At 33.2% G+C, this 20,017-nt stretch overlaps 1 protein-coding gene across 1 annotated transcript in view; it reads left to right on the top strand.

Moving 5' to 3' along the window:
* UCHL3 (ubiquitin C-terminal hydrolase L3) overlaps positions 1 to 20,017 on the top strand; it is a 57,054-nt gene that overhangs the window by 28,037 nt on the left and 9,000 nt on the right. The window contains exon 7 of the mRNA XM_069467144.1: positions 17,776 to 17,851. Within this exon, the coding sequence (XP_069323245.1) occupies positions 17,776 to 17,851 (76 nt within the window). The remainder of the gene's footprint in view (positions 1 to 17,775; positions 17,852 to 20,017) is intronic.

Here is a 20,017-nt window from a genome sequence, read left to right as displayed (position 1 = left end):
TTTTTATTGATTTCTACTTTTATTCCATTATGACTAGAGAAAATACTTGGTAGGATTTCAGTTTTTTTGAATTTTTAAAGACTTGTTTGATTCAGCATGGACAAATCAATAAATGTGATACATCATATCAACAAAATGAAGGACAAAAACGATATGATCATTCCAATTGATGCTGAAAAAGCAGTTGATAAAATTCAACATCCCTTCATGATAAAAACCCTTAAAAAACTGGATATAGAGGGAACTTACCTCAACATGATAAAAGCCATATATGACAGACACATAGCTAATATCATACTGAATGGGGAAAAACTGAAAGCCTTTGCTCTTAAGATCTGGAACAAGACAAGGATGCCCACTTTCACCACTGTTATTCAACACAATACTGGAAGTTCTAGCTAGAGCAATCAGAGAAGAGAAAAAAATAAAGTAAGTCATTGATTATCCTTGTCTGCAGACGATATGATCACATATCTATAAAAACCTAAACACTCTGCAAAAAAATTATTAGAACTGATAAATTCAGTAAAGTTGCAGGATATAAAACCAACGTACTATAATATTTCTATATGCCAACAGTAAACAATCTGAAAAAGAAACCAAGAAAGTAATGCTGTTTACTATAGCTACAAATAAAATACCTAGGAATAAACTTAAAAAAGTAAAAGATGTCTATAATGAAAACTATAAAACATTGATGAAAGAAATTGAAGAGGACAGAAAATAATGAAAAGATTTTCCAAGCTCATGGATTGGAAGAATCAATATTGTTAAAGTGTCTATACTACCGAAAGCAATCTGTAGATTTGGTGCACTCCCCATCAAAATAACAATGACATTCTTTGTAGAAATAGAAAAAATAATCCTAAAGTTTATATGGAATCACAAAAGACCCAGAATGGCCAAAGCCATCCTGAGCAAAAAGAACAAAACTGTAGAAGTCACATTACCTGACTTCAAAGTATACTATAAAGAGCTGTAGTAACCAAAACAGCATGGTACTGGCATAAAAACTGACACGTAGACCAATGGAACAGACTAGAGAACCCAGAAGTAAATCCACACATCTATAGTAAAGATGGATATATTTTTGACAAAGATACCAAGAATGTACAGTGGAGGAAGGACAATCTCTTCAATAAATGGTGCTGGGAAAATTGGTTGTCCATATGCAGAAGAATGAAACTACTAGACCCTTATCTTTTCCATACACAAAAATAAAATCAAAATGGATGAAAGACTTAAATCTAAGACCTGAAACTATGAAACTACTACAAGAAAACATTGGGGAAATGCTTCAGGACATTGTTGGTCTGGTCCAGGACTTCTTGACTAATACCCCACAGCACAGGCAACCAAAGCGAAATTGGACAAATGGGATCACATCAAGCTAACAAGCTTCTGCACAGCAAAGGAAGCAATCAACAAAATGAAGAGACAACCCACAGAATGGGAGAAAATATTTGCAAACTACCCATCTGACAGGGGATTAATGAATGACTAGAATATATGAGGAGCTCCAACAACTCAATAGGAAAAAAAAATCAAATAATTCAATTTAAAAAATGGGCAATGGATCAGAATAGACATTTCTCAAAAGAAGACATATACAAATGGCCAACAGGTATATGTAAAAATGCTCAACATCATTAGTCATCAGAGAAATGCAAATCAAAAGTACAATGAGATATCATTTCACTCCAATTAAAATAGCTTTTATCAAAGGCAATAGCGAATGCTGGCAAAAATGTGGAGAAAGGGGAACCCTTGTACAGTGTTGCTAGGAATGTAAATTAGTGTAACCATTATGGAGAACAGTATGAAGGTTCCTCAAAAAACCGAAAATAGAATTACCGTATGACCTAGCAATAATACTACTGTTGGGTATATATCCAAAGGAGGGAAAATCATTATATTGAAAAGATATCTGCATTCTCATGTTTATTGCAGCACTATTCACAATAGCCAAGATTTAGAATCAACCTAAGTGTTCATCAGCAGAGGAATGAATTGTAGTACATAATTGTACATAACAGAATATTATATAGCCACAAAAAGAATGAAATCTTGCCATTTGCAACGACATGTATGGAACTGGAGGACATTATGTTAAGTGAAATAAGCCAAGCACAGAAAGATAAATCTCATATGTTCTCACTATTATGTGGGAGCTAAATATTAAAAATAATCAATCTCATGGAGACAGGGAGTAGAATGATGGTTACTAGAGGCTGGGAAGGGTAGAGGGGGTGGGGATAAAGTAGGGATGGTTAATAGGTGCAAAAATATAGTTAGATAGAATAAACTATATTTGATGGCACAACAAAGTGACTATAATCAATAGTAAGTTAGGATATACTTTAAAATAACTAAAAGAGTAGAATTGGAATGTTCCTAACACAAAGAAATGACAATAGATACCCCAAATATCCTGAGTTGATTAATTCACATTGCATGCCTGTATCAAAACATCAGATGTAGCCTACAGATTATTATGGATACTGTTAGGTACCCATAATAATTAAACATAAAAAATAAATTTTTTAATTTTTTATCCAAAAAGCAAGGTTATACACAGCTAATCATTTAATGCAAATAAATAATAAACTACAAATGACCAGGGTCGTGCTGAATACTTTGTTCTTTGTTGCCTTATATCTAAATCAGTTTTACTATAGTCACTTTTTTTCTTCTGTTAAACATGAAATCTTACCCATAAACCAACCACAGTCTTTTGGTAATTATGTTAGCTATATTTTGTAAAACAGTAATTATTTTAAGTATCTCCCAGCTAATGATCCCTTTGTATTTAAGAAATTACATGGTTATAATGATATTTTTCTTTGATGTCAGTTTAAATGAGAAAGTGCTTTGGGTATAAACCCAAACCTACATACTTTATTTTAGCATTTTAGAATAATGCAGATTTAAACACTTGTGATCACCTACCCAACATTTCTGATACTTGAGTTATTATTAAACAGTTTAAAGAGTAATTTCTTCATTTTTTTCATATAAAAAGTACATGCACATTAACTGTGAAGGAAAAGTAAGGTTTTTTTTTTTCTGAATTAGTAAGTTTGTCAACTAGAAGATTGATTTGAGTTGTGGTCTAGGGATACAGGTAGAAATAGTAATAGATGTGTCTCTATGAATCAGTTAAATTAGTTGACAGTTGATGAGCGGGTGACTTTGTGTGTAATGGAAAACACTGAAATTGGAACCAGGAGTTATGGATCTGCCTCTGGCTTTTGCAGTCACTGGTTATGTGGCTTTGGGCAAGTCAGCTAAGTCCTTATGCTTCTGAATATATTGAAAAAACACAATCATGCTTATGGACTCTATCCACATAGCTTACTCTGTGTGTGTGTGTGTGTGTGTGTGTGTGTGTGTGTTTGTATAAAACAGAGGATTTAAGTCAGAGTCAGAATGCTTAAAAAAATCTCTTAAATGTCTTTACTTAATTCCTTCATGCAACAATCACTTATTAAATTTCTTAGCATTCTTTCTGAAGAGTAAAACATTTAATCTGCTTTTTAAAATTCCTGGGGTTTCTGAAAAGCCTATTCTAGGTTTTTCAGAACTATAAATGAAGAAGTTTATATTGCATGTAAAGTGGTGTGTATGAAGTTACGTTATACTGCTGTAATACCCACACAGTCAGCGGGGAGTTGGGGGGGCCAGGTTCACTGTTAATATCCTGGCAAACATTGATGTCAGTAATAGTTTTAATGAAATAAATAACTGTTAGTGATTTTGGACTCTCACCAGAAACAAAAAAACTGAGAAAGTGGGTTCTTTATGTACACTTTCTAAAAAGTGAGCTCATTATTAAGACTCTTCTGAAAGAGTCAAAAATAAACTGTAGATATTTAATCTTTTCCAATTTGTATTGAAGACAGCATAAAAAATTAGCTGTGTAAGTCAAGATTCAGCTCACCATTTAAATTTTCATATTAGAAGGCAAGGCTAACTTAAATTAGGTTATTGATAGGAATGGCACTGACAACTAATACTATAAAGATTTAAAAGTTGGTATATGTGTGTTTAATCTTTGTAATTCTAGGAAGAAAGCCTAGGAATTTAAAGATCACTAATAGCAGTCCTCATTTCAAAGTCTTCTGATTTGTTGGAATGATATTACTTGAAAGTCTATTTCTGAATTATATACATTCTTTGAAACTGAAAATATATATGCTGTACAGCATTGTGTCTATATTACAAATTTGCTTTAGAAATTATACAATTGGAGACAATATGTGTATATTGTGTTCATTTAGCATTAGGAGATAGAAATAATATGACTAGAGTAAAAATTTAGAATTATTGGTTCTAATGTTTAGCATCTCAACATATTTATTTACTTATTAAAAACAATGCGTAGTGTGCTATCACTGGAACAATAAGATAGTGGATAAAAAAGCTTTACCTGCCCAAGAGCCTTACAAAGTAGTTACAAATAATACAATCATAATATAGTGATATGCCATTCTATTTTTAATATTGTAGAACATTTATCAGATATATACACACACACATTAACCTTGCTGTATGGAACTCATTTGACAACGTGAACTTTTGAACCCATCATTCTTTCTTTTTTATTTCTTCCTCAGTTATGTAAGTTTACATTGGAAAACATGATGATTAGAAAGAAGGCTAAAGTCACCCACAGATAATCTGATAATGTTTAGGCAAAAATTATATCTTCATCTTTAGAATAGGAATGATCATAATTGGTACCTTACAGGATTATTGTGAGGATCTATAGCATCTATAGAATATCTGGTACACAACAGTAAGCACTTGATGTCACTATTATTATTGTTGACTGATGAACATATAATGGTATTTGTGTTAACATTTGCACTAGAACATAGTTTATAATTACTGAAAAACGGTAAACAATCTAAAGATGCAGTGATGTATTAATGGTACATCTATTTAAGGAGTAATATGTTGCCATGAAAAATGATGTAGAGATAACGTTATTGAGATGGATAGAAGCCCAATACATATGGCTAATGAAAAAAGCAGTATGAAGAGTATGATCCCTTTTTGTAAAAAGCAAAATAGCTAAAAGTTTTAAGAAACTGCTAAAGGCCAAGTGTAGGCTACCCTGAGACTACAAAATTTCTGTAAGTAGCCCTGAAGGGAGAGCTCATGTGTACTCTCCACAGACCTCAGTGGGTGCTCATGAGATAGATTATGGACAAGGTGGAAGAGAACCCTTAAGTGCAGGCCTAAGGGAGGAGAGCAGCTGCCAGTGTGAGAAAGGCACCAAGCCTGGATTCTTCTCTCCTGCAGAACAAGGGCTAATGATCCTAGGATAGAAAACCCTTCTTAGGGAAGGAAACAGATAAAATCACCCATTTGGGGGAAGGGCAGGAAACTCTTATGAAATCTCCTACCTCTGGAGGAGGAAAGGATTCCTGAGAAAGCCTTGTCCTTGATATCCAGGGACAAAGGACCTGCCTGTGACAGGGGCTGAACAGAGTAACAAAGAATGCCTCCCCACCATTAGACTAGCAAGCACCAATAAACGAATGTCAAAAGTGTGGGGTTGAGTCAATAACATGGAGAGAGACTTTCTCTGAGGCATAGGCTTTGAGCAAAAGCCTAGAACTGAGGGTGGAAAAGAGCATTTCCAGTACATAGTTTTTTGTTTTTTTTTTTTTTAAGGCAGTCAATAATCTTTTAAATAAATTAAAAATAGGAATAAAATTTATCTTTACCTTCCTTTGTTACATAGAAAACATTCAAACAACTCAAATCCACCCTAAACACAAGGTAATGCCAGATAAATTTTAATCCGGTGATGTGCCACAGCAACAATAAAACCCAAACAGCTCAACTACTGACTAGATTGACTTATCCCCACACACTAAATTCCTAGCAGAAGATGAGACATGCTCATTCTCAGACATACATATCATTTATCTCTGTCTCTATGTTCCTACACAAGGTGTCTGGCTTTTAACCAAAAATTATGAGATAATAAGAAAACAAGAAATACACCAACATATCATCAAGAGACAAAGCAATCAACAGAACCAGACTCAGGTACAATGCATATGTCAAACTATCAGATCAGCAATTTAAAACAACTAGTTAAAGGCTCAAGTAAAAAGGTGGAAAACATTCACCAACAGATAGAGAATATCAGCAGAATTGGAAACTATAAGAAAGAATCAAATAGAAATGCTAGTAATGAAAAATTTGGTACCAGAGATAAAGAATGATGTTAACAGATTCACCAGTAGACTCCACAAAGTTGAGAAAAGAATCAGTAAATATGAGGATAAATTACTAGGAATTATCCAAACTTACCCACAGAAAGAAAAAAGAATGAAGGAAAAAAAAAACAAAAACGTAGAATATCCAAGTGCTGCTGTAATTTCAAATGCTCTAATACATGAAAGTGGAATCCCAGAAGGAGAAAGATGGAGAAAAATGGATGGGATGTCAGGGGTGGGGGTCTTGGGAACACAGAAAAAAATGTTTTTAGAGTTAATAGCAACTATTTTCTAAAAATAATTAAAGGCATTAAACCATAGCTTCAGGAATCTCAGAGACACTAGGTAGTATAGATACCCCTACCCTCCAAAAATCAAACACACACACACATCAAGTTATATAAAACTCAAACTGCTGAAAAACAAAGATAAATAGAAAATGTTCAAGTCAGCCAAAGGAAAAAAGAAATAGTAGATACAGAGAAACAAAGATAAGAGCTACGGTAGACTTCCTATCTGGAATTATGTAAGTCAGAATACAATGGAGTGGTGGTTTTAAAGTGCTAAGGGTTCAATGGAACAAAAATATCTTTCAAAAATAAAGTAGAAATAATAACGTTGATATAAACAAAAACTGAGAGAACTTATTACCAGCTTACCTCCTCTACAAGAAATATAAAGGAATTTTGCCATGTTGAAGCAGTATAATACCAGACAGAACCTTGGATTTACAGAAAGAATTGGGAGCACTGGAAATGTAACAAATGAAGGTAAATATAAAATAAATTTTATTCTTATATTTATTTAAAAGATTATTGACTATCTTAAACTATGTATTGCAAATTTATAGCATATATAAAAATAAAAATATATGACAGTAGCACAAAGGATAGGAAGGAGAAATTGGGATAGTACTGCTGTGAGGTTCTTGCACCACATATGAAGTGGTATGATATTATTTGAAGATACACTGTGACTAAAGAAATATAAATCCTAGGGAAGTTACTCAAAAATGTAGAAACTATAAAGAAAAAGTCCATAGTACAGATAAAATAGAATCATAAAAATATTACAAAAACAAGGCAGAAAAGAAACAGAGCAAATGAGCAGATGGAAAAAATAGAGAACTGGCAAAATAGTAGATTTTAATCTAAACAGGTTAAAAATTACATGAAATTAATGAAATGTAAATGGTCTGATTATAAACACAAATTGAAAGAAAGATGATCAGTTTGCTAAAAAAGTAGATTCAATTATATGCTATCTACAGGAAAGGCAATTTTAATAAAAGATATGGGAAGATTATAATTAAAAGGATATGAAAAGAGGTACAATGCAAACACTAATCAGAAAGCTGGAGTGGCTCTAAACGTGAGATGAAGCAGACTTCAGAACAAGGAATATTACTAGTGATAAAGAAGGACATTGCATAAGGACAAAGAAGACACGGCATACACATAGCATAAAGTCTGTGTATGCAGCTAAAAATTAGAGCCTCTAAATATATTAGGTTATTAAGTATGAAATTTCCAATTTTGTTAAGTACTAAGTTTGACAACTGATATTTCTGACATTTCACTTTGACACTCTTGTTTTATGTTTATTGTGAAGGTATATCCTCAGTCTTTCAAATGTACATTTTGGCTTGTGATTATCTTTCATGTTTTTTTAAGAGCAATTTTTGTGAAACCATGAATAAGTTGAAAATTTGTGTTATTTTTGAATATGAGTTCCGTTGTGGAACCAACGCAGTGCAGACAGCTCAAAATAGCAATGAAGTGTTTGGGAAAGATGTGGCTGATGAATGGATATGTTGATGGGTTGAGAAGTTCCATTCTGGTTATTTTAATCTTGAAAATGAGCCACGTGGGTGACCTGAGACCAAGGTGGATAATGATGAGCCGAAAGCTGTAGTGGAAGAGAATCCATCTCAACCTACGCATGGATTAGCAGCAAAGTTTGACATTACTATTCCAACAATATTGGACCATTTGAAACAAATTGGCAAGGTAAAGTAACGAAGCTGGATATTTGGGTTCCCTGTGAATTAAATGAACATCAGAAGAGAAATCGTCTCAAAGTTTGCCTTTCTTTGCTGTCACTACATAAAGGCAAATTATTTCTGCACTGTATTATTATGTGTGATGAAAAATGGATTCTTTTTGATAATCGCAAGCATTTGGCACAATGATTGGATAAAGATGAAGTGCCAAAACACAATCCAAAACCAAATATTCATCAAAAAAAGCTAATGTGTGTTTAGTGGTCCAGTGCTGATATTATGCACTACAGCTTCATGAAACCTGGTCAATCAATTACAACGGGTGTCTACTGCAACCAACTGGATGAAATGAGGATGCTTGAGATGAAGCAGCCAAGATTGTTCAATAGAGACAGGCCAATCCTCTTGCAAAACAATGCTGGACAACATGTCACACAAACAGTGTTGCTCAAACTACAGAAGCTGAACTTGGAAACTCTCTGTCATCCACTGTGTTCACCAGACTTTGTACCAACTACCACTTCTTCCAGGCTTTGGACCACTTCTTGCTAGGAAAAATATTCAATTCTTAATAAGCTGTGGAGAACGTCTTTCCTATTTCATTGCCACTCACTCTCCAGACTTCACTGCTTTCATAAACAGGCTACCACTAACATGACAAAATTGTGTCGATAGTTTAGGCACATACTTCAATTAATTGTACTACTACTTATCTGAGATATAATAAACTACACTTTTGATTTGAAATCAGACATTTCATATTTAATGACCTAATATATACTGATAGAACTGAAGGGAGAAATAGACAAATCTACAATTATAGTTGGGAATTTCAACACTTAGTAATGACTAGAAAAAGTAGACACAGAAAATTAATAAAGACGTAGAAGACCTGAATAACATTGTGAAATAACTTGGCCTTTTTGATGTTTATGAAATACTCCAACAACAGCTGAATATATATTTTTTCAAGTGCCCAGGGGATATTCACCAGAATATACCATAATCTGTATCAGAAAATAAACCTTAACACATTTTTAAAAATTTAAATCATACAAAGGATATTTTCTAACCATAATGGAATTAAGTTAGAAATCAATAACAAAAAAATCTGGAAAATCCTCAAAATATTTAGAAATTGAACAGCATACTTCTAAATAGCTGATGGATCAAAAAGGAATTCACAAGGGCAATTAGAAAACATTTTAAATTGATTGAAAATTAACAAAAATATTAGAATTTACAGGATGCAGCTAATGGAGGGGTTAGAAAGAAATCTATAGCATTAAATACTTGTAGTAGTAAAGAAAAAGCTGGGTTTAGAGAGAAACTATAGTACTATAAGCTTATAGTAGAAAAGATAAAAAATGCTTCAAGTCAACAATCTATAAGTTTTTACCTTAAGGTAGTAAAGGAAGACAAAATTAAATCTAAAGTAAGTTGAAGGAAGAAATAACAGAGATAAAAGCAGAAATCAATGAAATTCATTATTGTACTAGAGGTCGTAGCCAATGCAATAGGGCAAGAAAAGGAAATAAAGGACATATGGATTAGAAAGGAAGAAATAAAATGGTCTCTCTTAGCAGAGAGCATGACTTTTTACCTAGAAAATATTTTATTAAAAAATGGGGAAATCTAAAGTAAGCCAGTGAAGAGAAATAAACTAAAACAAAAAATAAAAAAAAGAAGGAAAAATTTTAAAAAAAAGTAAAAAAGAAAAAAATGGGGAAAGGGATAGTATTTAAAATGAAATAAAAGACAAAGACTATTGTCTAACTTGGAAATGTTCCAAGTTAAAGGATTCTAAGGAGGCATGATGAGTAAATTAAATGTCTAGTCTGATTAGATCCTAGGGGAAAATGCTGTAAAGTCCATGACTAGATCCACTAACAAAATTAAAATATAGGAGTTTAGATGAAAGTATTACATCAACATAAAATTTTGAGGGCGATAACTGCACTGACATTAATATAACAGAATTCCTTAGGCTTGGAAAATACTGAAGAATTTAGAAGAGTCATGATGCATATAACTTACTCTCAAATGAAAAATAATTATGTAGAGAGAGGAGGAGAATCTAAGCGTAGATGATAAAACAAATGCAAATAGAACGCCATAGACAAATCTGGATGCTCCCTGTACTATTTGTGTTTTTGTAATTTTCTGTAAATTTGAAAATATCCCCCCCCCCAAAAAAAAAAGTTTTCAAAAATGTCAAAAGAAGAGGACCATTACACTTGAAGTTACAAAACACATTTCTTACAGGTGTGTTTGGTGGTAAGCAACCTTAAGAGATGAGGTAGTATGTTTTCCTCCAGAGCAAAGAGCAGGTTTACTTACTGCTTGCTATAAACCAATGCTTTCCAAGTTCAGTGTTCTTCTCTTGTAATGCAGCCTGCTGCATGTGCAGCCATCCATCCTGGCCTTATCTGTTGCCCTCATATGAACTGGCACAAACATATTGATGATCATGCTCCTTGCTATGCTATGAGCAATAAAGTCCTTTTTCTCTGACCCAGGAATCTCATGTATTTTGCTAACACCATGAAAAAGTAGTAGGTTAACTTATTAAATTGAAAGAGTATAATCAAATCCCATACCTAACAATCTTGTCTTCTGAACATGTGCTCCTTGTCTCTATTTCTGTTTTTCTCACACTGAATTCTTTGCCAGACATACCTTTCCATTTTACCTGTCACACCTTGTACCTTCTTTCAGTGTACAACTCTGGCTTAGTAATTTTTCCCTCACCAGATTCTTAGAAATTTTTTTTCTATTGTTCATTAGCACTCCCTCCCCCTCTTCCTTTACTCCATTTCTTTCTCTTTCATTTATTTCCTCTCTCTTCTTCCTTTTTTCTCTCCTTCCCTATCTTTCTCTTATTTGAATGTAATCAGATTGAATGTGACAAACTTCTGATTAGCCTGTCTCTGAGAACAGACACTTTTCTTTCCATGTAGAGCCAAGCATAGGATTCATTTATGTATTCCTGATGGATTCTTATTATGAGCAGCTGAAGTGCTCACAAATGTATTTTTGAAACCCCCATCAAAATTATAGCCTTATTTTAGGCTACTGTATTGTTTACATAGATTGAAAATACTAGGAGTAGGATTGTAGAATTTTCAGGGTTGAAAGGAATTTTAGAGATCATTCAGAGTAAAACTCACATTCCTAAGGAAAACAGGTTGTGATTAGTGAAATCTACTAGATATTGTCACTAAGCAAGAACTTGTGTCACTGTTCTTTTTCTTTCTTCTCATTGTGGTTCATTATAATTTTGTCATACTCCTTTAAATTTTTTTGTCATACTCCTTTAAATTTTTTATTTTATGTACTGATGTTATTAATTGAAGATGATAGTTATAACATCATTTGAATTACCACTAAGTTATCGTATCCATGTGTATTTTGTGAAACACTCTTGGCCAGATTTGGCTTTTGTGGCACAATAGTGTTTGAAAAAGGTGATTCTAAAATATCTCACCATATGAGAATTATTCCTCTGTTTATTAGGATCTGGTCTAATAAGTTAGCATTAAAATCTTTCTCTTAGTCACGTAGGCTACACAACATAGTGATTAAGATCATTGGACTCTAGAATCTGATTACTTGAGTTTGAGTCCCAATATGCCACTTGCTGGCAATGTGACCTTGGTTTGTTTCTAAAAACCTAATTGCTTTGTGCTTTGATTCCTCATTTGTTAAACTGGAGTAGTTGTACCTATCTCATGGGTTACTGGGAGATTAAATGAATTGATATATGTAAAGTGCTTAAAAGAATACCTGACATAAAATAAGCAATATATATTTTAACTAATGTTATTGTTTACTAAAACATAGCTAATAGGCCATGATATTTTTTATGAAACTTGTCAGCCTAAGTAGGAGGATAGTTTATTCAGGTCATCAGCATCAGAGAGGTTAATGGCATTCTTGTTTATATTTTCAAGTTTTTTTTTTTCTTCTTGGAGCTTATTCCTTCCAAGGAATTCTTTTTTACCAAGGCTTACCACTGTATAGTTTTCTTCTACCCATTCTTCTTTGTGTGTTTTGCATGGTACATGGTTTTTGTGTGTGTGTTACTTTTTAAAAACAATTCCATGTAACAATTACATTTTAGTGGCTTTTAAATAAATATTCAGCTCCATGAGTCTGTGCTATGCAAATGAAGATACATAAATATTTTCAGATGTGCACTTAGGGATATATGGCATATAACCTGATACTTGGTTATATATTTCCACTTTGCCTGCTTTTAACCAATAGTACTACATGATCCTGTGCTAGATAGATTATGATTATTAAAAGTATTAGAACATAAGAATACAAGTATGACCATACGTTGCTTTTAAGAATAAATGATCACAGAGAAACGTGGTCTAAGTAAAATATTCTCTTTTTTAATTATGTAGTCCTCTTCGCCATCCTCATCACAGCCTCATTCTAGCCACTGCAGAACGAAGGCCTCATCATTGTGTCACCATGCATCCCTGCCCTGGGTCAAACGTAACCATGTAGGCCCTGCAAAAGCTACCAGTCCATCTCTCCGTCTCCGTCGCTGGCGACCCTTCTTACGCCTACCATCTTTGGGTCTCCATTCTGTTGTAAGTGTAGTCAATCTTCCATCTCTTCTTCCAGTGATAAGGGCAATCCTTTTTTTTTTTTTTTTTCCTTAAACGTCTTCAGTCTTCAGGGTGCTTTTCTCTTGGTTCACTCAAACATTAGCTTTTTCTCCCCCAATAAGATTGCAAGCATACTTCTATGCTTTGCAGTCTACCTTGACTTTCACCACTGCCTTGGTGAACATCCATCTTTTCACTCCATCTCCTTCCAACATAAGGGCGCCTGCCTTTTGATGAGTACTGATCAACATTCATGATAATGTTTGAGTTCTGTTAGTTGTTAAAGAAAATGTGTTCTCTTACCCTTCAGCTTTCTGATTTCATTTAGTTGACTTAGGTCAACAAATATTGTGTACCTTCTGAGTTCCTTGCCATCTATTACTTTTTTTTTTTTCCATGTTTCTGAGCATGGCTTTAGTCTCTTGCCATGCTCTGGGGTCACTTTACTTACTCTAGCCTCAATCTAAATCCTTCGTGGTGTAGGGTGTTTCATCTAAGCTATTTTATTCCCTGAGGTGGCTCAGGTACTTGGTTTAATCTTGATCCGATCTTCCCTGCCTATTCAATTTCTAAAGATCTTTTCCAAGTAGGTGGTGAAGATTTTCTCCTTGTGTGTTGTTTTAGGCCTCCCAGAAGTTTTATGATTTCTCTTTTGTGTAAGGTAACAATATCTGCAAACTATTGTTTGTACATTTGTTCTTATAATCTTGCTAATTGTCTTACAAGTGTTGAGGTTGATGGAATTCTAATAATTCTCACTACTGAAATAAACTACAGAATTAAGCAACTACAGCTCTTGTCTTTCTGATGTTTTGGACTATTAAAGGCAAAGACTGTGGTTTGCAGAGCCTACCTAGAAGTGCCATACCTAAAAGCTTTGGTTTGTGCCATGCATTTATAAGAAACTTGACATTTCTGTAAATGATCATGCCTTTTGAAGCCAGGGGAGTCTGATTATGCACACATTTAATGCTTAAAAACAATTAAAAGTCAGTTTTTCTTCCCCTTACTGACCCTTCTAGAGCTATACTCTAACTGTGAAAAGGAGTCTTTCCTTAAACATTTGCTTCCACCAAATATCAGTGTGGTCATCAAATAGCCTTCTATTTGTGCTGAGTATTAACAGTATTCTCTCTTTCTATTTCATTTTTTTCATTGGGTTACAACATTCATTTCTCATTTATATTCATTCATTCATTTGTTATTTGTTGCTTCCCTACTGTGCCAGACACTGTTTGGCACAGTGAAAGATACAAGGTGAATTAGATGACCAGAGTAAAATCCTAAATTTATAAATTTTGACCTGGGCACAATTGATTCAATTCTAAATATAAATAATTGTTTGTACTTAAAAATATTCAAAATATAAATGAACATGCCATAAAATTTGGCATTTCCAGTTTTACATATTTTTATATAATATTGACTTTTGTTTCATATTAATTCCATTGCCTTGTAGCTTTAAATATTTTCATAGCATAGTGGTTAAGAACATGGATTCTAGAACCACACTGCCTGAGTTTGAATCCAGATTCCATCACTAACTATATGATCTAGAGCATGTTACTTAATGTCTCTGTGCCTCAGTTTTCTTGAGAGTAAGATGGATATAGTCATATTACCTGCTTTTTTGGAGTTATACCGTTGAGTATCCCTTATCCAAAATGCTTAAGACTAGAAATGTTTTGGATTTTAGATTTTTATAGATTCGGGAATATTTGCATTATACTTACTGATTGAGTATCCCAAACCCCAAAATCTGAAATCTGAAATGGTCCAGTCAGCATTTCCTTTAAGCATCATGTCAGTGCTCAGAAAGTTTTGGAGTTTGGAGCATTTCAGGTGTAGATTTTTGGATTTGGGATGCTGGCTCTATATGATATTTAATTGTTCAAAACATATAAAGCACTTAGAACAGTGTCTGGTATATATTAAGTGCCATATAACTATACATTAAATTTAATTTGTATCTTTATAATGTGAAATTTATATTTAGTATTAATTTCTATCTAATTGATTTGTCATATTACTTTTTAATTCTTTGAAATAACTAAGAAAGGTTATGAATTAAGGAATTAAAAATTGTGTATATGTAGGTCAAAAAGATTAAATTTCTATATAGCCTCTTTTCTGCCTTTTGTATAGTTATTTGTTGGTCTTTTTTTGAAACACAAGACTTGCTGGAATTTGCTTTTTTATTTATTCTTGTTTTTAGTGGAATGATTTTTTTTTTTTTTTTTTTTTTTTTGAGAGCATCTCGCTCTGTTGGCAGGGCTACAGTGCCGTGGCGTCAGCCTAGCTCACAGCAACCCCAAACTCCTGGGCTCAGGCAATCCTCCTGCCTCAGCCTCCTGAGTAGCTGGGACTACAGGCATGCGCCACCATGCCTGGCTAATTTTTTCTATATATATTTTTAGTTGTCCAGTTAATTTCTTTGTTTTTTAGTAGAGACGGGGTCTGGCTCTTGCTCAGGCTGGTCTCGAACTCCTGACCACGAGCGATCCTCCTGCCTTGGCCTTCCAGAGTGCTAGGATTACACGCATGAGCCACCGCGCCCGGCCTAGTGGAATGATTTTTAAGCAATTGAATAATTACAGATTTTAGACTCTCAGACTAATTGAAGTTGGTCAAAGGAGAAGGCTCCTAACAGGTACTGAGGTTTTGTGGAAGGCTGAGAGGTTTTGAGCTTTACTTATCTTTTATAATAGTTTGAAAGCTTTTCATAACCTTTTTAGAGTTTTATACTTTTAGTATGCACTTTTAGATAAAAGGTGCAATGACGCACAATTTTGAGTCACTAGATTTGGTAATTGGTTACATTTGTGATAATGTAGTATTATTATTGTAATAATACATAAGATTTATATAGCACTTAACAGTTTACAAAGTACTTGCATATATCTCATTTAAACCTCAAAATGAATTTTTAAAAACCCAAGACTTATAGGGATTGAATACATGTTTAGTTCTCTGACTCCAGTTATATCTCTACCAGGGTTGTATTTACTGGCAAAATATGAAAAATAGAAGCTATAAGATACATAACTCCTAAGAAGAGATGGTGTTAAAGTAATTAATAATTTATAAAAACATAACAGCTGAAAAGATTTAAAATACCTGATATCCTATTGGAAAATTGTCTTAAAATGAGTAAAACAAGACCCTTTCCTAGTTGAATAAAGAATTATTTCTAGCATTTTTTATAGAATTGAATTTACAATATAAAATTGCCTAAGGTTAGCCTTGAAAAATTAGATTTTCCTGATTATTGATAAAGTGAGGGTATTGGATCGAGTGATCACTAGTATTTTTTGATTTTCTGATCAGGAAAGTAAGAGGACTCATTATCATTGTCTTTAATATGAAGAAATATGTTCAAGAGGGATGAGACTTTTTTCTAAGATGATGGAATATACAAGGAGATGTACCTTAGCCTCAGTATGAGGGATAACTATAACAAAATTGTCTTAATAGAATGGACGACGGTCTCAAAACCTAGTGGAGGTTCTCCCTGTCATTGGAGGGGCTACCACAAGATGGGGCTGTGGTAGAGAGGGGCCCAGTATTGGAGCAACAGTAAAACTAAATAATCTTGATTTGTACCAACTGTAGAATTCTGTAGTTCTAGATGGAAGTTAGGAAAAGCCAGTTTGCCACGTCAATTTATATTGACTTTCTTCCATTTATAAGTTGTGGGAAATAATATCTGAAGAATTATATGAGGTCAGATGTGTCACTGTATCTGTAAATGTTTTAAAAGCATTCTATAAATCCAAGATAGTAATGCTTATTCTGTGCCTTTCAATATCTGTATCAGAAAACTTCATCTAACAACTACTTGAAAACATACAATTATTTCAGGGTGAAAAGAGTATAATTGTTGAGTTAAAATACAATCTGTGTTACTGAAAGGATATTAAAAAGTAATATGAAATATAATTTGATTTATGCCTCTTGAAAACTTTGCCTCTAAAATTTGCATTCTACATGTATTTAACAGTGATTGTATTTCATTTCAAACTATTTAGATTTGATAGCTAACACATTAGTGTTACTATATATCATAGAAACTGACATTTAATGTATTGGCATTACCTACGTTACTTGAGTGTCTGAGAAGTGTAGATATTGCTCATATAAATTGAACTTGGTAAGCTAAGAACCTAGATCTAGCTTTAATTTTGAATTGTTTATTAAGAGTCAGAGAAAGCAAGAGAACAATCATAGGCTACAGTTAATTGTACTTTAAATTTGTTCTTATCCTTTTTTCCATGCTTTTAATTTTCTGGGCTATTTTCCTGCATCTATTGATTTTTAAACTTTTAAAATCCAGAATAAGAGACTTATTTTACTCTAAGACTATTTATGCTGAATTGTTCAAAGCACAAGATTAAGTTCAAGTCATTAAGGGAACAACTCACTTTCACGATATCTTAAAATTTAACTTGAAAAGAGTTTTTTAAAACTGTTTATGCATTATTAAAAATGTTTTAGCTTTCTTATTTCAAATTTTTAACATTGTACAAATTAGTTTGTGCATTAATTCCATTCAACAAGTATGCACTGTGTATATAGTCTATGTACCAGGCATTGTGCTAAGCACTGGGGGTGCTAAGCACTGGGAGTGCTAAGCACTGGGGCTTCCAAGATAAACAAGACTGTTGGTCTTCAGATCAGTTGAGATTAAGAAAGATGTGCTTTTAGTCAGTGTTTTCCTTGTTGATGGATGAGCACATTGTAACAAACATAGGCATGGTCACTCTTTGTCCACCATATCAAAGATAAAGCCTTGAATTAGATTAAATAAGTGTTCTGTTATGCCATTTGATGTTATTTATATGTGTTTATATTTACTTGATTGATTTGTTTGACGACTAATGCATATAATATGTATTTTTCCCTCCTCTTCCAGGCACCAAATATAGATGAAAAAGTAGATCTTCATTTTATTGCATTAGTTCATGTAGATGGGCATCTCTATGAATTAGGTAAGAACTATTTTAATTTATCCTGGGGAGAGAAATGGTAAATGGAAAAGTATTTATGATAAACAGGACTTTTAATATTTATTGTGTTTACTTAAATTAATTGATTGCCCTATAAAATTGAATTAACATAATGGTACTTTTCCGTTTAAAATTTTTTACTGGGAAAAATAATTTTTATGATATTCAGACAATTTATAATTCACGAATATTTGCATATCACCTTTACATTTTAGCAAAACAGGAAAGTAAAAATTATTACAGGAGACTTCTGAAAATTATCCTGGCAATCTTTATTAAATTATTGAGTTAACAATATCTGGACAAACTGCCTTTAGTTTTAAAACAGTGTAATAGTCATAATAATTTTGTAGTCAATAATGAGTGTCGCTAGTTTTCAGGCTTTTGTTCTATCCCTACGTATTGCGTCTGATTTTTAAAAAGACTTTACAGGAGCAGCCTATGTTTTCTAGCATTGGTTCCCTCAGGCATATGTCAAAGTACCCATGGTTATTTGGTATTTTGGCCTATACTTGCATTTTATTTATTTGTTTATTTATTTGTTTTTGATTGGTTGATTGATTGATTGATTAATTGAGACTGGGCATCATCATAGCACACTGCAACATCAAAACACCTGGGCTCAAGTGATTCTCCTGCCTCAGCCTCCTCAGTAGCCGGGACTACAGGCTCGTGCTACCAAGCCTGGCTAATTTTTAAACTTTTCTGTGGAGATGGGGTCTCACTATTGTCCGAGCTGGTCTTCGAACTCCAGGCCTCAAGTGATCCTACCACTGTGGCCTTCCAAAGTGCTAGGATTATAGGCGTGACCAACCTATACCTGCATTTAAAAAACAATTTCACCTATAGGTGGACTATTTCAGAGCATGTTGGAAGAGATCCACAGAATTTTAACTGATTTATTCAGACAGAAGAAATTTCTTATAATTTTTCATAATTAGTATGCAGTACTTATTATGAATCCTCTTATTCTTTTCTATAAAATCTTGGGTTTAAAAAGGTGAAATAAACAAACAAAAAAAGGGAAGTTTTTAGTATTTCTGGATACTATGATTTTGGTTCTCTTACCTCTCATTTGCTTTGTATGTATGAACTTGCCACATTTATTTTCCTTAACTTTTATTTTTTTATTTTTATTTTTTTATTTTGGTGCCTTTTCCTTAACTTATTTCAAGGCAGAAAAGTTCTGAAAGAACTCAAATTGTAACTGTAAATGTGGTTCATAAAATTTAGGTTGATTTTGTGTTTGGAATATAGCAACAGAATCCTGTACTTTATTAAAAAGAAATGGCTCTATGAAAGAGGACAAGGAAAAGAAAGAACTCAGTATATATAAAAGTGTACAACCCTGAGGGTTGTCTACAATAGTAGAATGATTTGAATAGGAATCAAACTTAAATGAAAAGAATTCATTATTATGGGAGTGTATAACAGACTTGCAGAACAGTTTGGAAGATATTCTTTGCTAATTCAGTCTATAAAATCTGCATAGGGATAAAATATAACAGTGATCAGGGATTTCAAATGTCTGACGTTACTAGAAGCAGAATTTCTACTCCGAATTGTGAATAGTAAAGAATAACTAGTGGAAGAGGAAGTAAAGAGAATGCTGAGACTCACCAGACACATTCTGTTGACTTCAAGAAAGTAGGTTTGGAAAAGGCCAGAAAAAAGTTAAATTTGATCCATAACCTGAGACTATAAAAGTGATGGTGACTTTCAGAATGAGAGACTTACAGAGCAAACAATAACATCTAAAAGATATTTAGATTAAAAAAAACATAAAAAACAATAACATCTAAAAGATATTTAGATCAAAAGAAACATAACATAAAAAACAATAACATCTAAAAGATATTTAGACAAAAAAATCTCTGATAATCTCAATGGGAAGGAAAGAGTTGTTTTAAAAATCTCAGTTTGGGTGGTTGGATAGCCCTCTGATCTCAGAAGCTAAAAGGGCAGTTAGAAGGATGGGCATATATTAAGGCTAAGCTATATATGAAGAATGATGCTTTTCTGGGGCATGCCAAGATCAATGACAAAGGATTTTAAAATTGGCTTGAAGTAAGAACCTCACAAAAGAAAGACAGAACTACTGAGTTCTTGTTTGGTTTAGGTATTCTTTATCAAGAAGAATGATCAGTA

Source organism: Eulemur rufifrons, chromosome 4 (assembly GCF_041146395.1).
Source record: "Eulemur rufifrons isolate Redbay chromosome 4, OSU_ERuf_1, whole genome shotgun sequence".
Lineage (NCBI taxonomy): Eukaryota > Metazoa > Chordata > Mammalia > Primates > Lemuridae > Eulemur > Eulemur rufifrons.
Note: the sequence above shows the minus strand (reverse complement) of the source record. Positions and strands in the feature narration are given on the sequence as shown.